Below are 27,033 nucleotides of genomic sequence, written 5' to 3' on the forward strand. Positions count from 1 at the left end.
GGAAAGTGGCCTAGTCATACCAGATTTTTAAACTGTGTTACAGAAAAGCTCAGGGCCTACTGGCTTTGTAGGAAGGCAATACCTGGATATTCAGAGAACAAAAAGATCTCTTGGCAGAAAGTGAACTATACAGCCATGTCTATGGGGGTCCAGACACCATGGCCAAAGTCAAGAATCTGTCTTCTCTTTGTGTGCCCTAGATAAAAGTCCTTTCCTCTGATTCCTGGAAGAGAGAGGGTTTTCACTTCAGTCTGTTCCTTTGTGTACTGTTGGCAAAGAATTATTCCTCACCCTGCTCTCTGGAAGTCTGGAAAGAAGTCCCCCAGCATCCAATCCAACCCTGTGCAACAAGCACTAATTAAGAGCCACAAGGCACAGGGCTACAAAGTCCAAATGAAGAGTCACTGTCCTCAAAGAATTTGTACTCGGCTGAAAGAGGGGTGCCCATGACATTTTCGTAGTGCTGAAAACAAAAGATTACCTCTGACCTCTTGGTAGAAAGATGGTGGGCTTTTGATTCAGAAAGAGACATTCAGACCTGATCAATGTGTGAATTGGTTTTGCTCAACTACTTATTTGTTGCAAGGGAAGGCTTTTATGGGGTTAAGAGAGGAACTAAGCAGACAGTCATAGAGCTAGAGATGGAGAGAGAGGGAGAGACAGAGACAGAGACAGAGACACAGAGACAGAGAGACAAAGAGAGAGAGACACAGAGAAACAGAGACAGAGAGATAGAAAAAGATGGAGACAGAGACAGAAGAAGAAAATAAGAAAGAGGAGGAAGAAAAGGAGGAGAAGGAGGAAAAGGAGGAAGAAGAATATCAATGAAATATTTTTAAAAATACACAGAAGAGAACAGAAAGTAAGTACATAAAGGGAGAGAGAGAGAGAAGCAGGGGCAATGTGAGTACTGTCACTGTGAATTTAACATATTCTTTTTAAAAAAGTTTTGTGGAGGTTTAAGGTTTCATATACAATCTCTTTTTCTTTTTACTTTAATATATGGAAATGTTCGTGGTTGCCGACATTTGTCCAATCCATTATTAAAAAAAATTGTCAAAAACAAGAAATTAATACCCCTACCAGCGAGCACTTCTCAGAGGCCCTTCTTTCACTTGGTCAGCAAGCATTTATTAAGCACCACCTATGCGACAGGCACTGTGCAAAATGCTGTGGATATAAAGGAAGCCTGTTCTCAAGGCGCTTATAGACCACCACTGCTGCTACTATTTCTACTACTACTACTAAAGTACTAGTATTAAAAGTACTACTAATAGTACTACTAATACTACTATAACTGCTACTACAGCACTGATAATATAGTACTAACAACAATTAGTTACTGACAAATATTAGTTACTACTAGTAACAGTTAACATTTACATACTACGGGCCAAGCACTGTGCTAAGGAAGCACTTTGCAATTATTATCTTATTTGCCGCTCACAACAAGCCTGGGGTGTAAGTGCTATTATTCACATTTTGTTGTTTAGTCGTTTCAATCATGTCTTACTCTCTGTCACCCATTTGGGGTTTTCTTGGCAGAGATACTGGAATGGTTTGCCATTTCCTTCTCCAGACCATTTTACAGACGAGAAAACTGAGGTGAACAGGGTGAAGTGACTTGCCCAGGGTCACACAGATAGTAGTGTCTGAGGCCAGATTTGAACTCAGGAAGATGAGTCTTCCCAACTTCAGGCCTGGCATTCTGTGCCCTCTGGCACCATCTGGTTGCCCCCAATTCTGTTTTCTATCCTGTAGCAGTTCAGAAATTCACATGAGACAGAGCCACAGAGCAATAAGAAAGTGCATGGAATGCCGTAGGCATAAATACTAGCAGGAGTCAAATTCTGTGCCAGGGCTTTCCCGTCCCTTGCCCCTTTGGTAATCATTGGCAGGAAGAACTTTATCTGTGAACAGAAAGGACAAAAATTTAGTAGATGCAAATGGAAAGGTGCAGTCTGGAAGTCACCAAGACATCAGTGCCTGCAGCACAAAGCATCAACAATCTGGGCTTTCTGCTTACTTGGGCCACTTGTTTAATCCAAGTCACTTAAGAGTAAGCTTCTTAAGGCATAATTCTGATGGGGCCACTTCTCTGCTCAAAGACCTTCAGTGACTTCCCATTAAAGAATAAAAATCCAATTTCATTACCCTGGAGTTTAAGGCCCACCATGATCTGGGTCCACTGGGTTCTTTTTGAGCCTTACTTTCCACTTTTCCATTTTTTTTACATTTTTCTAATCAAACTGGACTGTTTGTCATTCCATGAACCTGGATTGAGCTTTTATTCCTTCCACCTGGAATGCTTCATTGTCAGCATGGTGCCATGGGAGAAGCATGGAACTTGGAGCTGGGTTCAAATCCCAGCTCTGCCACTTCCTACCTGTGTGGTCTGAGGTATGTCATGAACTCTGAGCCTCAATTTCATCTGTAAAAGGAAGGAGTCAGACCAGCTAGGTGGCCTCTAAAACCCCTTCCAGCTCCAAAGTCATGTTCCTTTGCCCTACTTAACTGGCCTGCTCTGGACTAGTTATTCATTCACATCTCTCCTCTTCACATTAAAAGCTACCTGATATCAGGTGCTTGGTGAAAATTTTCATAATTGGATTCTCAATTCCTCAGTTTTATTGTCTGTAAAATGGGAATAATAATTACCGACCAATCAATAGTCTATCACCAATCAATCAGTGAGCATTTCTTAAACTCCTAAGATGTCACTTCAGTGCTAGGGAATTAAAATATAATGATGCCAATGCTGATGATGATGACATAGCACGTATCGAACACCTACTACGTGCCAGGCTCTGTGCTAAATGTTTTACAAATATTATCTCATTTGAGAAGTTTTCCTATCCAGGGATGCTGTGTCTGAATCAAACCTCTTTGACTTCAGTACAGAAGCCAATGGTCAGATGCATATATTGGGTTGGGTAGTGGATGGATGGCTGTGCAGCCATGGAGAGGGTCAGGGAGAAGTGACTCACCAGTGCGGGAATGCAGAGTCATTCACAACATGAAGTCACAAGGGCCTATTAGCAAAGTCTTTCCTCACTTGTGACAAACACTGCAGCTTGTTTGCTCTACAAAACAACCAGCAAGAGGTTTGAAAAGCCTCATCTTTCATGTTCATCCTGGGGGGTTCTGCAGGCTTGACAAATGCCCACACTAGCCAGCAGCTAGGCAAACATCATTGAGCCCTGGGAAATAGATGGGCTAATGTCATCTTTTCAAGAATGCAGCCCGTGAATCTAGAGGTTTACCATTGAGATGGGGAAAGGAAGCAAGTGCAGCCAGAAATAAAGAGCATGATTTTAGACACTGAAGTGACACCTTAGGAATCATTCTGATTCCTCATATTGTAAAGGAGGAGACTGAGACCCATGGAGGGGGTGTGATTTGTTCAAGGCAATGCAGACTGTAGCATTATAGGCTGGGAGCTGGACTGAGCCCCAGAGGTCCTCTGCTGCATTCTTATTTTGCAGGTGATGAAACTGAGGCCCAAAGAAAAGAAAAGATTTCAAGTGACAAGGTCCCCTGGGTACTAAGCACCAAACCCAGGTCCATGAGCTCGAACTCTAGCTCTTTTTCCACCAGTCAATGCCAAAGGGAAATCAAATTCTCTTTTCAGTGGCCCAAGGAAACACACAGCTAAAGCCAACCCCAAGGAAACAATGAATCCTTCCTTAAATCGTTCCCTCCATAAGCCTGGATAGGTGTACAGCTGCCATGCATGCCTTGCCAATAGCTGACCACAGCTGATATGATTAGAGAGAGGGCACATTTTTGTCAGCCACTGAACAGTGCATTTAAGTCAGAAGCAGCCTTTTAGAGCACCCAGATCCCACTTCTATGATACTGCAAGGCCTGCCTACACCCCACCTGAAACCTGTCCCGCTTTCCCTTCCCACAGAATCCCCTGGATTGTCAGCACCTTGCTGGCAGGGATTGGGGCAGGTAGGTCTTTGTATCCTCAATGCCTAGCGCATGGTGATCTACAATGTACGCTGGGCAGAAGCGAGCTGAAGCTGAAGGCTCTCTGGGCATTGAACATTGGCATTGCTTGATTCCACACACATTTAGTTTTTGTCTTTGGAGATTCTCTCTAGAGTCTTTATTCTTATGCCTTCCTTGGGAAAGAGAGAAACTGGGAGAGGAGAGAGAGAAGAGAGGAGAGAAACAGAAACAGAGAGAAACAGAGAGGAGAGACAGAGACAAAGAGAAGAGAAACAGAGAGAGAAGAGAGACAGAGGAGAGAGACAGAGAGAAGAGAGAAACAGAGAGAGGAGAAAGAGACAAAGACAAAGAAGAGAGAAACAGAGACAGAGAAGGGAGAAACAGAGAAAGACAGAGACAGAGAAGATAGAAACAGAGAGGAGAGAGGGAGAGACGGAGAGTGTGTGTGTGTATCATCCCCATTTTGGGGTGAAATCCTAGAATCTTAGAGCTGGAAGGAATTCTAGATATGATCTACTTCCCAACCTTATCTTCACTCTACAAGTGAGGAAACTGAGGCACAAAGTATTTAAGTGACTTATCTGAGGTCCAACAGTTGGTTGGTGGGAGAGCCAGGACTCACACATGGGACCAAGGTCTCTGGACTCCCTTTCTACCACACTGTTGTATAAGTTTAAGTCACTTAAGGAAGGACCCTCTCAAGACCAGTCTCCAGCTTCAGGAATGCTCTCTTTGGACCCAGGTGTCTACACTTTTCATGCACCATCACCATATCCAAGCTGGCTAGTCATTTCCACCAGACTACTGGGGAATGCTGAGCAGCTGGAGTGGGTGTTTTAAAAAGCAGATCCAGGGAAATGTTAGTATTGAGAAAACAGAAGGAAAGGACACAGAGAACTTGAAAGCCGTTTTGGAGGGCACCGCTCCAATCCTGGCCCATTCCACTGTTACTACACTGGGCTTCAACGGGGGAGCCTCCTCTGTGGCCACGTCCAAGCAGAGGCTGAGTGTACTGCTGGATCCTGACTCAGTTCACAAGGTTCCTTGTGGAGACTGATTGGGAGGTTTTTGATTTGTTTCAAGGAGTCACCGTGGTCCTGGATCCTCTTGTGACTTCATGGGGACCTCCTGGCTGTTTCTGTTCACACCTGAGTGTCCTAGTGAGACTGAACTTCAGAATCAATGCCCAGTGCCCAGTGCCCTGTGAGCTATGCTTTACATCATAGACTGTAGGACCTGGATAGAATCATACATCTAGAACTGGAGGAAACCTTAGTGGTCATCTAGGCAAACCACCTTATTCAACAGATGGAGAAACTGAGGCACAGTCAAGGGCTGAGCTTTTCCCTAATATACAGACATTTCCTCCATATAGGGCCCCACTATTTAAGTAGGTAAAATATTGTTTTGAGGATTAGTAAAGTGATAGAAAAGGTAAATATAAAATAATTGTGCATCAAGATTTAAAGCTTTAAGAGTACATAGCAGGTGCTTAATAAAAAATGTTGATTGATTGATATTGATCCATTGATCAATTAATAAAAGGGTTCGACCCATCCTTTTTACAGATGAATGAAGAATTTATTAAGCCTGCTATGTGCAAAGATAAGGACACAGATTCAAGAGAGGAAAGGGGCTTGCACAAGGTCACACAGCTCAAAAGTAGATGTCTGAGGCACAACTGGAACACGGTTCTTTCTGAATACAAGTCCAAGCTCTGAGCCACATGCATACAACATCCACACTTCCTCTTGATCATTCACCTAATGAAATCTTCGCTAAGAAAGTGAACAGGAATTCAGCAGAAACTTTATATTTCTCAAAGAATTCAGGTCGAAATTAGTTTTTGTTTTGTTCTAAGAGGAGGGAGCTCCTGGGTAACTGTAATTGTGTACATACATTTGACTTAATTCAGTGCTGCAGACTGCTTAGTAAGGTTAACTGCCAGTTGTATCATACTGCAGCAGCAGACCACAAACCCTAGTTCTCCTGCCCAGCTAAAAGGTTCCACACTGACCCAGGGACATCCAAGGACCAGCCCAGCCAAGGGCCCTGAGGGTAAGTGACTGAGCTGGGATTTCATCGGTCTCTTAAGGTTTATCACCAGGTTCAGCACTGGGAGATAAGAAGATTAGAGATTATAAGAATCAGAGAATGGAAAGAGTACTAGCATTTTTTAGAAGACCCAGGTCTTCCATTTACTACTTGAGTGATTTCTAGCAAATCATTTGCTCTCTCTGGGCCTCAGTTTCCTCATCTGTAAAATCAAGGGCTTGGATAACCACTGAGGGCCCTGCCAGGTCTAAATCTCTGAGCCTTTAGTATATGGTCTTGAAGCAACATGGTAGAAGAAAAGTCCCCACCCAGCTAATCTTGGATCATTCAAACAAGGAAATAGCACAAATTTTGGTGTGTTTGAAAGTGAAGAATGAAAACAGGTCTGGGCCTTAGAAGGCAAAACTTTTTGAGAAAAGAATCACAAAGGAGATGACCCATCGAGTTAAAGGATTTGAGGACAAGCCAAGTGGAAGGATTCTTGGCTGTAGGGTTGTTGGATTGAGAGTGGCCTGTTCCAGATACTGGCCAGTCTGAACTTCAGCCTCCAGCACATTTATTGGAATTTGGAGTCTTCTTGGTTAAGGACTTTTAATTAATTGGGATGCATAAATGTTTGCCAGACAGATCTCAGAGAGCATCATGATGTGGAATCCTGGAACCTCCAAGCGCCATTCATTCCCCACATTAGTCAAATGGACTTCTAGACCCTTATAAACAAGTCCTCGAGGTCAAGGCAGAAGTGGGGACTGGGGAGGGGGCAGTCCATTATTTCAGAAGGAGGCCATCCCCACTATGGTCAAGAAGGAGAAAAATAGCTTTTTTTTTTTTGTAAAATCACTAATGAAATAACATCTCTCAGTCCTGTCTTTGGAAGGAAAAGAAGATCAGTTTCTTAGCTTAGAATCTCTATTATCCCTGGTAAATCATCAGCCAAATCTTAGAACTAGTAATTAGTGTAGTATAACCAAACACGCAGTTGTATCTGGGGTCACAAGGTCTGGGTTTCAAGTCCCAAGACCAAGTCTGCTAGTTTCAGTTCAGTTGTTTTTCAGTCCTGTCTGACTCTCTGTGGTTCCATTTGAGGGGTTTTCTTGGCAAAGATACTGGAATGGTTTCCCATTTCCTCCTCCAGTTCATTTTACAGATGAGGAAACTGAGGAAAATAGGGTGAAGGAGTTGCCCAAGGTCACAAAAGTTAATACATGTCTGAGATCAGATTTGAATTCAGTAAGATGAGTCTTCCTGACTCCAAGTCAGGCACTCTATCCACTGTGCCACCTAGCTACCTAACAACAACAAATTTGATGAGCCTTGGTTTCCTCATTTGTAAAATGGGGTTGCTAATACTGGACAATGCCTTATCTGCCAGCAATACTGAGGGAGTTTGAAATGTTATGAGCCAAAGCACAATGTAAATGTGAGTTATCACTACCTTCATCTCACACACACACACACACACACACACACACACACACATAGACATTTACACAAAATACAAGGAGCAAGAGGAATCTTAAGGTACAACCAAATGAGGCCAACTTTGAAGAATCTACTGGAGTCACAGAGAAATAAACACAAGTGGCCCTTACAGCTCAAGCAGAGGAGAAATCATCCAAATTACTTTCTGAGTACCATCTTTTACAGTTCAAAAGCCAAGAGATTTGAAAAGTACATGAAACCCCAGTAAGGTGGTTTTATTTGTGGTGACAAGCAGTAGACTTTAAAGCCAGTGCCAGAGTCTACTCTGGGCTCTGATGCTAACCAGCTGTGTGGCCTTAAGCCAGGTGCTCAACTTCTCGGGGCCTCAGTTTCCTCCTCTGTCAAATGAAGGGGGGGGCTGAGGTCATCTCTAAGGGTTCCTTCCAGAGGTGATATCTGATTCTGCTGACATGTGCATATGTGCTAAGGCATGGGTCCCCTGTAGTCATCTTGTGATTCTTCTGGTCTGGGAGAAGAATACTAGGCTTGGAAGGCAGAGGGCACCTGAATTCAAATCCTGGCATGGCTACGTGAAACTTGGGGAAAATACTCCAACATATCTGGAAAATGGTCAGATTCGGCTAGATTATCTACTCCCTTCTAACTCATAGATTTAGTGCCTTACAACAGCACCCTAGAGATCATCTCACTCCATGCCCTCATTGTGAAAAGGACATAACTAAGGCCCACAGAAGGTAAGAGGTCCACAAAAAGCAAGCGACAGAGTTAGGAATCGAACCCAGGCCCTCCGACTGCAAATCCAGTGCTTTTCCTACTACACCTGGCCCCCCTGATTCTGGAGAGGAGCTCTTTCTAAACCTTGACATCACTTCAAGCAAAATAAAAACTCATTAATTCAAGGCTAGCAAGTAACAATGTGGAAATTCAGTAAATACATATAGAAAGGAATAATTTTCTAAAATATTAAAAAGTGTGTGAAATTTGTCTGAACTATTTTTTTAAGACAACAGAGATAAAAACCAAGTCTAACATCTTACAAGCTCAGGAAATTGTCCTAAGCTCCAGATGTTTTATTTTTCAAATCTTACAGCCCTCAACAAAATCCTCGGAAAATCTCTCGTTGTTTATAAAGCAGCGTTTGCGTACGACTATCTCAAACCTCAAGTTTTTTCCATTCTCCATATGCTAAATTCATGATTTGGGCGTCCCAACAATAGACTACTAATGGATCCAAAAAGAAATTAATTGCCAATTTTTTTCCTAATTACAAAATGATATAACTCTTCAGTGAAAACGTTACACATGTCATTTCCAAAAGTGCCAGTGTTCATGCATCAGGTCCTGCCATCCCCCCAAAAAATGGATAAACGAGTTTCATGTACAAATAGCAAGACAAAAAAAAATTATCCTTGGTAACTGTTGTCTGTCCACTAGATCCACAAGTGAGTCTTTTATACACTGGAAGGTCTGAGGCAAAAATGACCCTCAACAACAAGTTGACCTTGGTTCTCCTATGGCCCAAAACACCATTCGGAGAAACAGTTTCCAATTTGCATTTTTAACTACCAACTTATGAAAGAATCCGTAGATTCTCATAATGTGGCTGGTCGTCAAACCAGACAAGATAATAAATTGACTGAGATCATTGTTCTATCTCCATCCAAGAAAGCAGCCTCTTAAAAGATCTTAAATTGATAGAGAAATCCAATTTGGAGGCAGAGAAAGGGGCAGAGAGCTAGGAGGCACTGTCCAGGATCACATTAATTTTGTGACTAAATACATCACTTTAAAGTGAAAAACAACAACAAAATTGATGACAAAAATAATAAAGCACCCTCACCCCCCCGCCAAGGCCACACTTTTAATCTAATGTCTCAAAGAAAGGAGTACAAGCCAGGTCTAGCCAACATCCCCCCTCTCGGGAGTCTGAGGGATTTGTTTACCAACCAAGATCCAACGTGTGTCTCAAATCAAATGCTGTGTTTAATAGAAGCTGTAACTAAATTGTTGAAGAAATATTATGGGATGATGACATAAACCCAGTGAAAGAGAGAGCTCTAGGACAGGCAGACAAGGAAACCAGGGACCAACTGAGGACAGTAAGAGACCGAGAAGGCCAATTCTTGATTGAATTTGACTCTGCAGGTCTGGACAGCTGACAAACCATTTCAGTTTTTTAAAAAAGAAAAAGCTAGAAACTGGAAGAAGAGACAATCTGTACAGGAAAAAATTGTCACAAAACCTGAGCCAATTAGCCTTAGATAGAAAGTCATCACAACTTCATAAGGCCATCTGTGGAAATCAGAAGCAGACTGCTTGCCTGATTTTAGCCGACTAGACTCCAAGAAAGGCCTCTTCAGGTAAAATCTGAATATATATGCCATGGAGGCTGGGTTTACCAAGAAGTTATTTTACCAAACCATTATTAATGACAACTAAAATAACAATAACAGCCGACATTTACATGGCATTTTAAAGTTTGCAAAGCATTTTTGGTATATCTGATGGAAGGCTCGGCCCATCAGACATCAGGCATGGGACCGGGTGGTTTTTCAATAGATGGGAACTTGAAAAGCTGTTTCAAGGAGACGGTGCTAGCGAGCACCCCTCTGGTCTTAGAAGCTTTCCATTAAGGTTCTACAATGAAGAGTCAGGAAAATGCCCAGAATTACTCCTCTGGAATAAATGCAACAGGCTGTTAGGAGAAGCTGAAAGGGGACACATTCTTTTCTTAGCAAAAGCAGGAGAGATTTCTTTGTAAATTCTAAAACGGAAAAGAGAAACCTGAAGTCCCTTTACCCCGACCCGCTTATCCCCAAAAGCACTGTCCTCAAGGAGTCCACAAAGTTCCATATATTCTTGGGACTTGGTGGATATTTTCTCCCCATTCCCGCGTTTTTTAAAGAAGTTTTTTTTTTTCTTTTAACAAAAGTTCACCCAAGTGCTTTACGGAGATCTTCGGGCGAGGGCTTTCTCACGGAGCTCAAAGGCAGACAGCTAGGCTCTAAGGCAGCCCCTACACAAGCGCACACACGTACACACCTCCTTTCGCACAAAGTACATGAAAAACAGCAGGCGATTAATTACCTAAAGCAGCATCGTTTCGTCCCCCAAGCAAAAACAAGCTTTACAGGTAACTGAGGCAAAAATTATACCCATTTCACCTGAAACTGACATCGAAGTCTTATTAGCCCCTTTCATGAAAGTCCAAATACCAAAGGAAATGGTTTCCTTACCATTATCTGGAGAATAAAGTGAACAAGGGAGGGTTTCCTTAAACCACCAGATGAAGATTTTCTTTCTAAGACACTTGGCTCTTTTTTTTCGCCAATAACAGAGTGGGAGGAAAACCACAGATCGTGGCGGAGTCTTCTTTCTCTGAACTGCAGACCATGAGAAGCTTGAATTCACGTAAAAATCTGTGCGCAAGAGATAGGTCTGGTCTCTCGCCGCTGCTCTAGGCAGGCGGGGCCAAATCCCAGATTGTGCGTGGGTACCTTTCTCTCTGACAGTTTCTCCTAGCAATGAGACGGATTTTTCCAGTAGTCTTTAACTCCCCAGATTTAACTGACATGGAAAATGTGACTAACAACTTGTGGAGCTGTCGAGCCTCCAGCCCAGCACAGAATCCACTTTGTCAGACGCGTTGAAGGACCCCTAGCAAGCAGCTACTGGTACAGAGCCCGATCCGAGGGCTAGGCAGCACACCAGAGAGCAGGGCGCCACCTAGTTAGCCGTCGGGGAGGCTTCACCCTCTGCCCTGGCAAAGTGGGGGACACCTCTGGGCGCTGGGTCTGCTGCAAACGCCTGTCAGGGCTCTGGGGCTTTAGCGTGTCCATTGTTTATTTAAATGAAAAGGGGGGAGGGAGAAGTATCGCTACTGAGATAATCCATGTCCCGGGGATCTGGGAAAATTTAGGTTATAATAGCATCGGGGGAACTTCTGCACCTAACTTTGATTTACAAGATAAAAGCAAGTTTTAAATTAAAGGGGCTGTCCGCTAATAGAGCTTATTATTCCCAAAGACTGGGGGAATGATTTTCTTCGAAAGTTGTCCCTGTGTGCCCGCCTATTATCTCTGCTTTCCCCCTTCCACTAATGAGCATTCATCTAAAGAGCCTGCTAATCCTCTGATGTGTGCTTCTGGTCAGAGGTAACAGTTTGAATAAACCACTAATCACTTATCGCTAAATCAGTGATCATTAATCACACTTTCCTCCACTGCCTCGCACTCGGAGTTTTCCTTCGGGTCTAAGGACCTGGGCTTTGCACATACATTTTCTTTCTGATCCATCTATATCCACAGTGCATGCACACATCTACATATGTACACACACACACAAACACACTAAACTTGTGAATGCTGACAATCTGACCCCAAGTGATTCCCTTTTTTCTTTTGTAGCCCCACCGACTAACACTAGCCGGGCACATAGTAAGTACTTAATATATACTCGAGGATGGATTGAATGAATGTAAGCTCACAGAAACGTCTTCTCTACGCACGTCCCCCACCCCCGCCAAAGAAGCAGAGTTGCTGATATCGGAGCATGTGTGTGCTTCCAGGAATTTCCACAAACAGGATATAAATTATTTTTTATTTAGCTTTCACCAACTTCGAATCCTCCAGCGCCCAAATCCCCTGCCCTCTCCCCCCACCCAACTCTGTTCATCTCCCCCGCCTTTTTTAATACGTCGGTGGCGCAGAAATCGTCCACAACCCCCCCCCCCAAAAAAAAAAAACTTTTTTTCTTTTATTCCTTGAACGTTTCACATGCAGTATTTTATCTGCATGACCAAACAGAATTCTCCTAGATTTCGGTGAGTGAGATAAACTTTTTTTAAATGGAAAAACCTAAAGGAAAGACTAGGGATACTCTCCTGCTTCAGTCCCCTCCCCTCCAACTTCCACGGTATTGTACCGGGGGTTCAATGGCCTTTACTTTGGGATTGAAATAGTCTAATGTTGAAGCCTTCCAATTAAAAACTGAACCAACCAACACCCCCATCCCCCACCTCCTACGCCTAACTCTTGTAGAAAATGGTCCCAGGGAAGACTTTCTTTACAAATAAGTCGGGGGGGGGGATGTATTATGTATGTGTTATATATATATATATCAATCATATAATTTCACATACGTATATCTACATAGACAGTAAAAAATAGATAACACAGTGTTATCACTATTCATTCTTCTAAACAATTTCTGATTTCTGAGTGTACTCCATTTCCCCCGCGCTAAATATTTTAATAAGCCCTAGAGATGAAAGCTCACTCCCGCCTCCCTTAAATAATGGAGAAGGGCAGATTGTGAGCTGATCAGGTAGTGTATTCCCCTAACACACACCAGAAGAGCTCTTACCCACTCTTCAGGGACAGCCTTTAGGCAGGGAAAGAATCATGGGGGGGGGGGGGATTATACTCAGAAATCGGCAAGGGTCTAGAGAATAAAATGTTGGGGGGGGGGGTTGCTTTGTCAGCATTTCAAATCCCCTGAACCCTTGAGTATCAGAGGCTGTTAATCAAACACACTTACTAGTCTGCAGAATGACGTAATGGCCCAGTATCCAGGCTTTATTCCCTGACACATGTCAGAGAAGGAAGGACGGAGAGAAGAGCAGAAAAACAACACACAACCAAACCCAGAGAAGCAGACACCTGAGAACGAAAGCGACCCCCGGCCGACACCAGGTCTGGAGCCCCAGACAATAGGCTTCCTAGGGGGCAGCCCAGGGAAAGAAGTCGAAAGAGAGAGGGAGAGACAGTTAACCACCAGCCTTTCCAACCTCCTTTGCCCCCAGTCCAGAGTACAGGTCCATGGTAAAGGAAGAAGGCGAGAAAACTTCTGCCCCGCTCCCCCTCGCTTCGGGGTCCTTTGAGAAACTTCGTTCAAGTTTTCGAGATTCAGCATAGCGGAACTTCTGCGGAACAGGGCTTCGGAGCCTCGGACTGCCGCCACTCTGCTGCCGGGGAACTGTCATCTCCGGCAGCTGTGGGAGGGATGGGAAGGATCTAGCCCTCAAGTGAGAACCGCGCGGGAGAGGACTAGAGCGAAAGCTAGCGCGGCCGGGAGTCTCCGGCGCCCGCCTGGAAATTGACAACAAACTTACCAAGCAGTAACTGAAAGCAACAGATCAGGAAACTCTTCGCAACAACGTTTGCGCGTGAAACCTACAAGCCCCGCGCCCTGAGAGCGTCAGCCGCCGCGGCCAGGGCCATTCTGGTAGACAGCCGAGGAGAGCTCCCAGCCTGCGCGCGGTAACCAGCCTGCCCGTCCGCAGGTGAGAGCCCCTTCCCTCTTCCCTCCTCCTCCTCCTCCTCCTCTCCGCCATCCGCTCCCACCGCCGCCCCGCAGCTGCACTACGGAATTGGAAAACTTTCTCCGCGCGCTGATTCCCGGGGATCGTTTCGAAGTTGCCAACTTGGGGCTCTCTCCTAGTTCACGTTAGCCGCCGCAGCCGCATTGGTGGGGGATCCAACAATTTGTCAGGCTTCTGGAGGCAAGCGCAACCCCGATCCTTAACTGTCATTCAGGGAGATACACACGTACACAAGACCTAGCCAGACACACACACGCACACACACCTTCCCCTCAGCATCTCAGCGCAGCCGCTGACCCCCATCTTCCAGGAGCGCAAGAAGTGAGCCAGGGTGAACTGGGTTGGACTGAGGTTTCGGAAGGATTCAACAAGAAACCAGAATAAGATCCCAGGGGCCAGGCTTCTCCATTATCGTCCAATTGTTTACAAACACAGATAACCCTCAGAAACACGCACACGCAGATCTTCCCAGAACCTTTCCCTGTGAGCTCTGTTTCCCTCCTCTCCCTGAGCCTGTGCGAACAAGGCAGGCGACTTGGTTTACCTGGCAGGCCAGTGCCACGAGAATATCGAAGTGCAAAAGACCCCAAAGTGACCGATCAGTATTTTTAGGAACTTACCAAACAAGTGTAGAGAAGGGAAGAGCGGAGCCTGGGTGAAGGAACCACGTTGGACTGAGAGAAGATTACAATACAGTCTATTTAGAGTGCATTACATCACCCCCCCCGGTGACGTCACGTGGGATTCCTGAACTTCTAAATCATTGCGGTCCGCTGGGGAGGGAGGGAGGCAGGCCTACAGGCAGAGAGAGAAGGAGGGGGCGTGGCCCGCCCAGACCCCACCCCCATCCCCGCCCCTCCCAGGGAGGCAGCTGGGCTACCGAGCGGACCCCGGGACCCGGTGGAAAGCCGCGGCCGCCAGCCGCGCAAGCAACAGCTTGCAGGGCCCAGCGCAGTGTGACGCGACTCCCTGACATTAGCGGTGTGAGTCAGCTTGGAAACAGCCTTTATGATTTCAGAGAGGGTTCTGGGGGAGGCCAGGAGATAGACTCGTGGTGGCGTCGCCAACTAGGCTTCAGCTGAGCAGAGTAGGGATGGATGGGGCTGGGGAAGAGGGGGACGGCTCTTACTCTAGGTCGGATGTCCAAAGTGGGGGCTAGGAGAGGAGACCCCCTCCTCCCTCGCTGGACTCCCGACCGACAGATGTCCTCTCCTTTAGTGACAGTGATGACCTGATTATGAGCAACCTGGCGGCCTGGCCCCTCCAAGAACCCAAACCTTGAGCCTTGCCAAGGGGCAGATTAGTTCTGAATTATTCTTCACAGAAAGCCTTGTAGCTCCCATTCCTCTCCCTCTCCACCCGTGGTCCCGACTTCGTCGCACTGAGATAGTGGGTCTCCTTAAATAGAGGAACTCGCCCTGGGAGAAGAAATGCTAAGGATGGGACCTCTGGTTCCTCTCGGAGAGGCTGCCTTGAGGAGCTTTTAAAAAAAAAATGCTTGTTCATGTTTAGCCGCAGCTCCTCAGGCATTACTGACCTCAATTTCTTTTCTGGAGTTAGCACCGGGGGTGGGGCTTACAGGGAAGTCAAGGGGCTAAATTTGGCTCTGCCCCTGGCTGAGCGAGCTAGCTCACTGTCGGCCTGGTGATCTGAACCTCGGGGCTGGGAAGGGCTTTGAGGGCCGGGAGGTTGGGGAAGAGGCTGTGCCCTCCTGCAGACATCAGCCCTCCTGGCTTCCTCTGACTCTCACCTATATTCAGCATCTTTCAGACCAGAACAGCCTGGAGAGGGACAAGTGGATGGAAGGGCATTGCTTCTGAGCCCTCTGCCTGAATAATTACACAGCTATTGGGTTGGGGGCAGCTTCTGGACTGCCACTTATGCGGAAGGATTTTCTTCCTATTTCATTTGGGGTTACGAGAGCGACTAACCCTTTCTCCTTTATTTTCAATTTAGGAAACCACATTCTATCAGCTGTCAGTGTTCACCGAAGTTCCGAGCCCTCAGCTCTTCACTTTCTCATCTCCTGTCTTCTCATGCCACCTGAAGTCTAGGGGGAGGGGTGGAGGAAGGGCCCCTGCCTTCCCCTTCTCAGGTTCTGGTTAAGACACCAGGAAAGAAGCCCTTTTAAGCAAAAACCCTTCCTGTGCACACCAAGTAAAGGCGTGAGCTAGACAAACAGCAGACTTAGAACCGAAGTTCCACTCAGGGCAGTGATCAGCTCGGAAGCCAGTCCTGGTATCCCTCAACATGGAGCAGAGAGGGGAGAGTCCAAGGAAAAGGAGAGGGTGGGAGATAAGAAAAGCAAAGCCCTGCAGGGCACAGGGAACTGGGCAGTTTCCCTGGGTCCCAATGCTTTGGGTTGGCAGCTCAGCAATGAACAGGGCATGGGAGGGGAGGGGGAGATAGGAGGAGTAAGGAAGTAGATGCTGAGTTATCTTATGACATTACTCCATTAATCCTAAGCATAGACACACACTATATCAAGGAGGAAGGTGCTGCCCCCTACCCCTCTCTACACGGACCACTTTGTCTGCCCTTTGGTGCCTTTCTCCTTCAAGGCATCACCTTGATACTCAATTTAATTTTATTTCAGCAGTTCCCAAGTAGATACAAATGGGGGTGATGGTGGTACATGCTTTCATTTGCCTAAGGCCCTGCACCCCTTTGGGGTGACCCCACTGAGAAATTCTCAATGTGTCTTCATTATTCTGTTTGAAATGATGTTAATTCCCCAAACAGGAGATACAGCTCTAGGAAATACAAGTACAAAAGGCATGATTTTTTATATGTGGGAGGGACTGGAATAGCAATAAGGGCCAGGGCAAGAATAAGGGGCATAGAGATTGGCACACGTGTGGGCAGAGAGTGAAGGTTTAGAGCTTCAGGGTTCCTTCAAAGTCATTGGGTCTAGGCCCTTCATTCTACAGATGAGGAAACCAAGGGTCACACAGTTAGTAAGTGTCTGAAATGGAATTGGGAAGTCTTCCTGATTCTCAGTTCAGCCTGAGGTCCTGCAGTACTCTAAGTGGAGTTGAGGTCAAGGAGAAAAGCAGGGGTGGATAAATCCCAAGGGAAGAGGCACAGGCATGCCATACCTCCCACACCACCATCTGTCATTCCCCCCAACACACACACACACACACACACCTACACACACGAACGCATTCTATTTGATAGCAGAATTAGGCAGATTCAGAAAATGATTGAATAGACTGGACCCAGAGAATGGTTATTAATGAGTTGGTGTCAACTGGAAGGGAGGTGTTAGGAGACTATGGCTCAGGTACCTTTGCCTTTATCTTAACAACTGACACTTTCTTGCCTTCTAGCTATTTAAAATCACAGAAGGAGGTGGAGTACAATGATTTGCTCCTCCCTCACTTGAAATCAGTCAAGAAAAGGCCCCAAATAATCATATAGACTGGATTGAAGACGTGGTGTTATAGTAGGAATAAGACAGCAAGCTCTTGAATCAAAACTTACTCCTTCCTAGGAAAAAGAGGATTATATCCATCAACTGACTTTCATGTGGGGAAGAGCTTATAATGTAGAAGATGGGGCATTAGAGCTGAGCTGACTTGGATAGGAGCGTGGGACTTGACCAGAAATTATGGGACAGACATAAAGGAAATGTTTTGGAGTCACCTGCACTCAGTTGTTTCTCTCTCTCTGTCTCTCTGTCTCTGTCTCTCTGTCTTTGTCTCTGTCTTTGTCTCTCTGTCTCTGTCTCTCTGTCTCTGTCTCTCTCTCTCTGTCTCTCTCTCTGTCTCTGTCTCTCTTCTTTCTCTGTGTGTCTCTCTCTACTTCCCTCCCTCCTTCCTTCTCTCCTTACCTTTCCTCCTCCCTCATTCCTTCCCTTCCTCCCCTCCCCTCTTCTCTTTCTCTACCCCCAAAAGTTCTCCTTAGTTTTTTCCTTCTTAGGTGGCCCTGAGAAGCCCAGGACGAGGCTTCACTATCTCCTTTTTTTCCAAATTAATGCTTATATCTTTTGTTTTTGTATCACCTATATTCCCCATTCTATCTCTCTCCCTTGTCTTTCCCAATGAGTCTTCCCTTAAAACAATGCATAAAATACAGGGATGGTGGTGCAAACTTGTTTTATTTGCTACCAGGGTGGGTAGATTGATTGAACTTGGGAATTCCAAGATAGACTAGGGCTAAAGCTTATTGGGTACCCATACAAGTCTGACATCAATATGGTCAAACACCCCCCCCCCTGCAGGAGTGGGACAAAACTACCATGCAGATCAGCATCGGGCCCCTGAGTGACCACTGTAACTCTAACCTGGGGAAGACGGGGAGCCTCAGTCTCAAAAAAGAGAGGGGGACAAAAAAAGAGGAGGAAACTTCCACAAAACTAAACAACACATCCAAAACCTCGGACTATATGCATTGTTCCACACTTGTGGAACTTCCACCTCTTCAAAGAAGCAAGGGCATGTGTTTTCTCATTTTTCTTCTTTGAGGCATTATCTTAATTTAGAAAACAATTGGGTATTATATTTTTGAAATAATTGTTAAGGATATATCATAAAGAAGTCATTTTTTGATGGAGTTGGGTATTTGTGAGTAGCTAGGATTCCCCGCCAGCTCAAATGCTGGATAGCTCTCTCTGCATGTAGTGGATTTACATGTCCATTAGTGAGCTAAACACTTTCTGATTCATGTGCCCAGTCGTTATCATTGCCTGGATGATCCCCAGGTGTTTAGCCGGGAGGAGAGAGCGTTCTGGGGGATGTGACAGCTGTCTTCAAGTATTTGAAGAGCTGTCATATGAAAGAGGGATTAGCTTTGTCCTGCTCAGCCCCAGAGGGCAGAAGAAGGATCAATGGGTGTAAATTACAGGGAGGCAGGTTTGGGCTCCGACTTAGGTGATGCTTCCTAAAAATTAGAACTCTGAAAGTGGAATGGGTGGCCTCAGGAAGCAGTGAGTTCCCCCTCCCTAGAGGTCTTTGAAGAAGGGCTGAATGGTCACTTGTTGGTGATGCTGTAGGCAGGGGAAGGGGGTGGGGATGATTTTGGGGGGCACACTGATGGGCTCTGGGAGTCCCATCAAGCTTGGAGATCCTGTCATTCTGGATATCAGTCCATCTCCTCTCCTTTGAGAGGAGAGGCCCCTTGTACCAGGCCTGGAAACACCAAATGACTCTGTGAGGTTTGCCACTGCTTCCCTCCATGAGCCCCAATGATCACAAGTTGACTGAGGCATTTTAAATTCTGTGCATTAATATACAGAAATCCTCTTTAAATCCAAACCCATTAGTTAAAGCCCATAATGTAAATGACTTATGTTGTTGGAAGACATGTTTTACACTCTAGGCATAAAGTGTCCACATAAGGTACCAGTGGCTACTCATACACATCATGGTAACTGCATTTGACCTGAGCACACTTTTTAAGGAGCAGGTCACTTAACCTTATTTGCCTCAGTTTCCTCATTTGTAAAATGAGCTGGAGAATGAAATGGCAAGCCATTTCAGTATCTTTACCAAGAAAACCCCCAGTGGGGTCAGGAAGAGTCATAACTGAGCAACAAAAATTCCCAGATTTTTTTGAGATTAAATGAGATAATATTTGTAAAGTGATTTGCCAACTTTAAAGTGGATATAGAAACACTGGCTATTATTACTTCAGGGCTTTCCTTAGACCCAATTATCAATACTCTTCTGCCTCTTGAAATTACTTTGTATATACTGTGTAGTTTCATACTCTTCTAAATAAATAGAAATTCACCACCACCAACAACAATGGTAGAATGTGATCACCATGAGAGCAGGGATATTTTTCCCCTTTGCATTCTTAATGCCTAGCACATAGTAGGCATTTAATAATCACCTCTCCTTTGAACTATTGCAATAATCTTCCTGTTTCCATTCCCTCCTTTCCTCTGTCCCAACCTCCACACAGCCATCAAAATCATTTTCCAAATGACCATGTCCAACCACGTTACTCCTCTGCTCAGGAATCTTCAATGACTCCCTCTAGGGAGATTCTAAAATATCCTCAGCCCAGTATTTGAAGTCCTTCACAGTCTTGCCCCAGCCTGCCTCTATGAACTTATTTTAAATTACTCCCAATTATTCCTTCTACATTTTATCCTGATATATTTGCTGTACCCCAAACTTGGTTTCTCATTTCCCACCTCCACACCTTTGCACAGGCTATCCTCCTTGTCCAAAATGCACGCCCAACTCATTTTCACCTCTTAGAATCCTTTGCCTCCTTTGGGAAGTCACTCCCTCTCTAATTATCCTGCATTTCACTTTTATTTTTATATGTCGTATCTTCCAATGGAAAATAAACTTCTTCAATTGTGGGGTTTTTTATATTTTTGTCGTAGCATTCCTAGTACCTTGCATGTATGTGCACATCTATGTGTATAAGTATATACAGCTAAGTATTTGCATATGCCTAAATATGTATACCTATTCATGCAGGTATGTGTGTGTATGGTGTTCTAAATGTCCTTTGCAGCTTTAATATTTTAGAATTTACTACTGAATTAAGACTTTTGGGATGCCCTGTGTATATATAGTGTCCTGGACACATGATTTAACTTAGCTAATGGAGTTCCAGTGTGGAAATTCCTCTTCCAACCCTGTTATACACTAGCAAGTCCTTCATAACTTAAAAGTCTTAAAATTGTTGTCTGGGGGCTCTAAGAAGTAAAATGACTTACTCAGAGTCATACGTCTTTTATGAATCAGAAAGAGAATTTTAATCCAAGTTTTTCTGAACCTGGTGAGCCCTCTATCCATCATGACAGACTATGGATAATAAACTGAGAGGTGGGAGGGACCATATAGGCCACCAAGTCCAAACTCCTTAATTTATAGACCAGGGAAGCCCAGAAAGGTTAAGTAATTTGCCAAAGGTCATACAGATCCTTAGCAACAGAGCTCAGACCTGAACCAAGGTCCTCTGATCCTAAAACCAGCCTTGAACAGATCAGGCACTGAATAAATGTTTGGGGAGTCAAATTCTAACCTCTAGGCAGAAGGTTTTATAAACTAGAGGTCAGGGTCAAAGGTCTCATCTATACGTCCTGTAGGCTTTGAATTTCCTTGAACTTCCAGCTCAGATCCTGCTAGTGGTAACATCCTAAACTTTATCCCTTCCAGATCTCCCTTGAAGAAGTATAAAAAATTACTCCCTTCAAAATTCAGGATCCAGCCCATGATAGGACCCCAGGAGCCTTTTGATTAGGTTCAGGGAAACTCACTTGAAACCCTTCTTTAATAGCCTGACCTATCCCTATAAGTGATTATCTGATTCACCACCTCATAAAAACTAATAAGTGTTTTTTTTTTTTCAGGACCTGGCTAGATATAAAAAGCATTGTCTTTCCCAAAGGATGTTAGAATGTTAACATTCCTATAAAAGTAACATTTATCTTGATGTGTTTCATGCTTTCCTTAAAAAAAAATTATTAAAAGGCAAAAATAGTCCAATTTTTACTCTGGAATTACCTGAGTGAGACTGGCACCTGGTCTGAGTCACTGACCCAAATGGTCCTTCTGTTTCAGCACCAGCACCACCACCCCAAATGGAGTCACACCAGACAGATCAACAGTAAGTGGAAATTAAAAGTATAACAATAATCAGGAGTGTTTTATGTAAGGATGGTTCATTTCAACTAAAACATTATTGGTGGGGGTGGCTACGTGGTGCAATGAATAGAGCATCGGCCTTGGAGTCAGGAGGACCTGAGTTCAAATCCGGCCTCAGACACTTAACATAAAAAACTAGCCATATCACCTTGGGCAAGTCACTTAGCCCCAATTGCCCCTCCCCCCCCAAAGGCAAAAAAACCCACAACATTATTGGTGTCACATAAATTAAAATTTTGCTCAGTCTTAGTCAAATTCACATCTTACAAACTAGCCATCTTCTATCATCATTAACCACATGTTTAACTCAGGTGCGGAAGGTTATTCTCATCTCTTAAGCACTTTGTTTCAATGATTCAGAAAAGTCTCAGTGGCTTTTAAACCGAATCGATCTCTAATTCCTTACTGACTCCTATTTATAACCTGTAAATTAACTTTCATCTCCACTCAAAGAGTGACAATCAATCCACAAAAAGGGTCAGAAACACATTGTTTCTGTCCATAGATTTTACATAGACACACACACATGTTTCTTTTTGTTTCCCCAAACACACCATCTTCATCTTTAAGAAGTATATCCCAAATCTGGCAAATTATCTGTTTTCTTCGCATCTCTGGGTTTATGGCTCTTTTATGCTATGACAGTGATATCAGGAAAAATAATCTCCAAATTCAACCTTTGATTCAAAATGGTCATTAACAATTTTTAACTTTCTTAACATTCTAACCCAATTATTCTGAGTACAAGGACTCTTTTAAAAACATCACAAGGGCATGACCAGACAAGGATCTCATGATCTCTTTGGAACTATATTCCTCAGAAAGTTGTGTATGAGTACACAGGAGGAGGAAGAGCATGGGAGGTTTTGAAAAGGCTGGTAGAAATGTTGCAAGACATGAGCGACTGAGGAGAATAAAAGAGGAGACTTTGGGAAAAGGATGGCAGCTAGGAGATAGCAACCAATGGAAGCAGCTGCAGAGAAGAGTGTTGGGGAGTTAGCCGAAGAGAGCTGAGCATTTGGAACAGCTGAGGTCTCTGTCATCTGCGACACTCCTGGATCTGTGACCTCTTCCCATGAATACTATCATCCTCTATTGTGCTGTACCAGTACATTTGTGCTAGTTAGCATCCAATGATTAAGAAAATAGATGAGGAAAAGCTACAGGAATTCAGGAATGTTTTAAAACGAATTTTCTTGTATGTAGCACCTGCTCTGAGATAACCCAACTCCCACTGTCACTGATGAGCCCAAGCCCCAGAGTGTGGTTACTGCATTTTAGGTCTTTGGCCCTTGAGGGGTTTTATATTTTTATAGGGCTATATAGCTTGTGAGGTCCCATCAGTGAGTGTGCTTCCCACCATGATTGTAAGTTGATATCAATTAGTGAACCAGACCTCATTAGCTTTTAGAAAAGGGTATTTACTTAAGGTGATACATTAAGAACAGCTCATTTAAAACATTCCCCTCAAAAGTCTGTGACACACTCTCCCACAAGTACATAGAGTCCAGGGGAAAGTGGGTTCATGCTTAGAAAGCATGTGTGGGATAACTCCCAGACCCTGGAAGTCAGCCCATAAGAGGCACTTAATAAAGGCTTATTGACCAGAGTCTACCTGATGTTTTCTGCTGGGCTCTTTGGGGAGCTGTGAAAATGTGTCCAGGCTGTGCTTGGGTCCCCATGCAGACTTTGATGTCAGCTGTCCCAAGGATGTTACTAGGAACTTCATGGAAAGATGGGAAACCCTCCAGACCTCTGGAGTTCCACAAGATCCTCTTCCAGTCAAGGGGAGGATGGGGAGAGAAGAGACTAAGACCAAAACTGAGACCTAGAGATCTGCTCCTCTATCTTCCCCTCCCCAACCCTTCCTCAAAGGTTTAGCCGGAATAAATTGTTTCTATATGCTCCATTGGTTCTGGTTCTGAGCAGCTCTCTGCCTTTATACAAGCTTCACCAGGTGTTACCAAGTCCTTCACACACATAGAAGAGACTTCCTTGCGACATCACTACAGATGATCACTACAGATCATCCAGTGGTTTTCAAGTATTTTTTGCACTTAGTCTGAAGTCTATTGACCGAGACATATTCTCACCTACTAAATGTGTTGGGACTAAGTGGGGTGAGGCGATTTTGATACAACACATAGCTTTCTCACAATAGCATCTGCACATATATGAAAATGGAGAGACTGAGAAGGATAAAGGTGGGGAAACAGTCATTGTATCTGACAATTAAAAGAAGGTCACTGATCACCTCTGAAAGAGCTAGATCTGTGAGGGATAGAAGGAAGACCTTTATATACCTAGGAGACATTTTATTTATTCAGTCCATAGAGGGTGTATTTGCCTATTTATTATACTGAGTGATTTAATGAGATGGGTGAAATACACAGGGTTTCACAAAGCTGGGTCCCCTTCCCAGCCTTGGGTCCATGGTCATGGGTTGGTAGTTCATTTAGGAGGAGACCACCTATACTACACTCCTTCCCTCCTGTATCACCTACTCCCTTCCCCAACATCTTCCAGTAAGGCTTGTACCCCTATGAACGCTGTTGTCTAAAAGATCATCAATGACATCCTCCTTGTCAAATCGAATACCTTTTTAAAAAATTGATTATGCCATACTTCTGGATGTCTCCTTTTCCTTGGCTTCTAAAACATTCCCTTGGTTCTCTCTGTCTCTTCTCCAACATTCTCTACTTCCTCCATTGTTGTCTAATTAACTTTCTGACCTTTAAAGTGGGAGTGAGTCTTTAAATCTGAGGACTGGGTTCAAGTTCTCTGAAATTTGCTGGCTGTAGGTCTTCGGATAAGTTCATTAATCTCTCTGAAATTTAGTTTCCTCATTTCTAAGATGGGTATAATACTGCTATTACCTGCCTCACAGCATTGTGGTGAGGAAAACACTTTATAAAACTTAAAATTCTATGTAAGGGGAAAGTATTTTTTTTTACTATGATTTTGCTCAGTCCATTCTGATATGCATTACAGGAGTTAGGGCTGCAAGGGCTGGCCCTTGGAGGCAGCCTAGTCCAATTCCTTCATTTTACAGCTGAGGAACTGAAACCTAGACAAATTACCATGTAGGAGAAATTATTGGAAGCTAGTTCTTCCTGACTCCAAATCCAATTCCCTGTGCTATGCTGCCCCAAATCCCCCAGCTAGAATGGAACTTTCTTGAGGGTAGAGACAGTGTCTTATCTAAATTCAGTATCTCCGTAGAGCCTAGCATAGCAGTCTGAGCACATTAAGTACTTAATCAAGAATTCTTGGGTTTGTTGTCTCTGGATTTAGAATGTAGCTCAGGAACATCTGTCTCTGACCAATAGGATCATTACTTCATGCTTGTCCTTTTCTGATGAATTCTAAATCTAGAAACAAACCTGAAGATACCACCGTCTGGTACTATGTGTACGATCACCCATATTGTCAGTAACTTAAAACACACCTTATTAGCATGGCCTTCTACACCATCATCATGGCTTGGAGAGGGGAAGGGGGAATATTAGGGAAGGGTTAGGAAGCATCCATTCCAAAACTAAGATCAAACAGACAATCAGAAAAGTTGGGGGGGGGGGGATTCTGTGTGATGAGGAGAGTGTTCAAAGGGTCTCTGACCGTTGCTATGACATGAACGAATCAATCTCACTAGAAATAATAATCATAAATAGAATGGTAATAGCATTTATATGGGGCCAACTATGTGCCAAGCACTTTGATAATCACTTTACAAATGTTATGTGATGCTCAAACAACCCTGGGAGGTAAGTGTTCTTATTGTCTCCATTTTACAGTTGAAGAAACTGAGGCATACAGGGGTTAAGTGACTTGCCCAGGGTCATCCAGGTGTTGTGTCATGGGTTACATTTGAATTCAGGTCTTCCTGCGTGCACTGTGGTGCCCCCTAGCTGTGGCAGTTTTATGGTTTACTTCCGATTGACAGCCTTGGACTCCTAGTGTCTCCTTCATCTACTACATCCAATCAACCACCATTTCTCTCATTTTCTGTCTTCTCTCCATATTCCCAAACACCAGTCAGGTTCAGAGCCCCATTCCCTCTCATCTGTAGCCTTCTAATCAGTCTCTCTGTTTCCAATCTCTCCCTTTTTCAGTTCCTCCTCCACCGAGCCACCAAAGGGTATCCATCCCTGAAGCATAGATTTGACCTCATCACTACCCTGCTCAATAAACCCCAGGGGCTCCCCATTATCTCCAGAATCAAATACAAATTCTTGTACTTGACACATCTCTCTACAATCTGGTTCCCTCCCACCTTTCCTGACTTTGTACACTATTCATTCCTTCACACACTCTGTGTTCTTGTTAGATGTCATAAACAGGATTTTATCTCCTGCCTCCATGCCTATGTCTGGATTCTCCCCCACACCTGGGATGTGCTTTCTCCTCACTGCCTTCCATTCACTCAAAGCTCAGCTCAATCACTATCTTCAGCCTAAAGCCTTCCCCTCCACAGCCACCACCGAAGTTCCCTGGCATTTGCCCTCCTTATGCTATGAATCTATTTCTAGCGGCACATCTCTCCTTTTATAATGTAAGCTCTTGGGGGGGGGGGGAAGGGGGAAGAGGGGAGGAACTGTTATATCTTCAGTACCTGGCACAGTATCTGACATGCCTGCTCAATGATTGGTCCATATAATCCCCTTGGCTGATTGATTCTGTTTTCTCATCTGTACCCCTATCCCATTTCCCAGGAGTTTTAATTCCCCTTTTCAGGATGGAATACCTGAGGCAGAGAGGGGGGAGGGGGGAAGTAACTAGTGAGGTGGTCATAGAATCACAGAATCATCCATTTAGAGTAAGAAGGGACAAATTAACAAAACAAGCTCATATACCCAAGTTAGGAACCTTGGGGTTCCTAACCCCACAGAGCTAGAACTGGAAAGGACCTTAGAGGCTACTCAGTTCAGGATTTTCCTTTTACAGGTAAGGAAACTTAGAGAAGTTTAGGTGAGTTGATCAAGATCACACAGGTAGTCCAAGTGATAGAACAGAAACCATCTATGTCTGAAGGAGAAGATGAGTTGGGGAGTTGGTAGGGAAAGAAAAGAGAGTTGCTGGATGGGGCTTCTTCCATTTCAGTGGCTGTCTCTGGGTGTTCTGCCTGGTTGGAGTTATTTACTTAAAACAATGGGAGCAGAAACCCAGAGGAGCTGAGTGCAGGAGTCAGGGTTAAGTTTCTTTCTTATCACTGGGGTTTCTTTGCAGCTGTGTGGGTCTTTATGTGCCAAGTACTGTAGCAGTAACCACACTGGCATCCCCAGTATGGATGCTAGCACAGGTTCTTAGATCTGCTTTACTAGGAAAGATACCTGTGTAAGGGGACAACAATCTTCTTCATTACATTCATTAGTTCAGAGGGAAAGTTAGCACCCTGACCTTCAGAGAAAATCCAAACAAAGAAAATGGAGAAAATACAAGCAGAGAAATAAAGACCAACAGACAGGGTTTCTAACTGTCTGAGAAATTAGCACAGACCAACAAATGTATCCAATTGTCTGACCAAGGCAATACATACATAGTTACCAGAGAGAGAAATACCAGTATCTGGGTCTTTCAAAGCCAGGGGGCTTCTTAATGGCTACCCAGAGTCTCATCTGGTCAAATCACAGGATCATTCAGAAG

The 27,033-nt window shown here is 44.3% G+C and overlaps 1 protein-coding gene across 7 annotated transcripts in view; it reads right to left on the reverse strand.

Annotated features, from left to right (window-relative positions):
• The window catches only part of CREB5 (cAMP responsive element binding protein 5), a 508,305-nt gene extending 493,801 nt beyond the window's left edge, over positions 1-14,504 (reverse strand). Inside the window, exon 1 of one of the 7 annotated variants that reach the window (XM_069088643.1) lies at positions 10,692-12,100. In XM_069088643.1, the coding sequence (XP_068944744.1) occupies positions 10,692-10,694 (3 nt within the window). In that variant the 5' untranslated portion in view covers positions 10,695-12,100. Of the gene's footprint in view, positions 1-10,691; positions 12,103-13,567; positions 14,288-14,321; positions 14,376-14,397 lie in introns of those variants that run through there. The other 6 variants (XM_069088638.1, XM_069088640.1, XM_069088644.1 and 3 more) reach the window with 6 other exon arrangements.
• Positions 14,505-27,033: the final 12,529 nt, after the last annotated feature.

Source organism: Petaurus breviceps, unplaced genomic scaffold, assembly GCF_028583685.1.
Source record: "Petaurus breviceps papuanus isolate PSGF00001 unplaced genomic scaffold, PetGlider_PUasm1.0 185, whole genome shotgun sequence".
Classification (NCBI taxonomy): domain Eukaryota; kingdom Metazoa; phylum Chordata; class Mammalia; order Diprotodontia; family Petauridae; genus Petaurus; species Petaurus breviceps.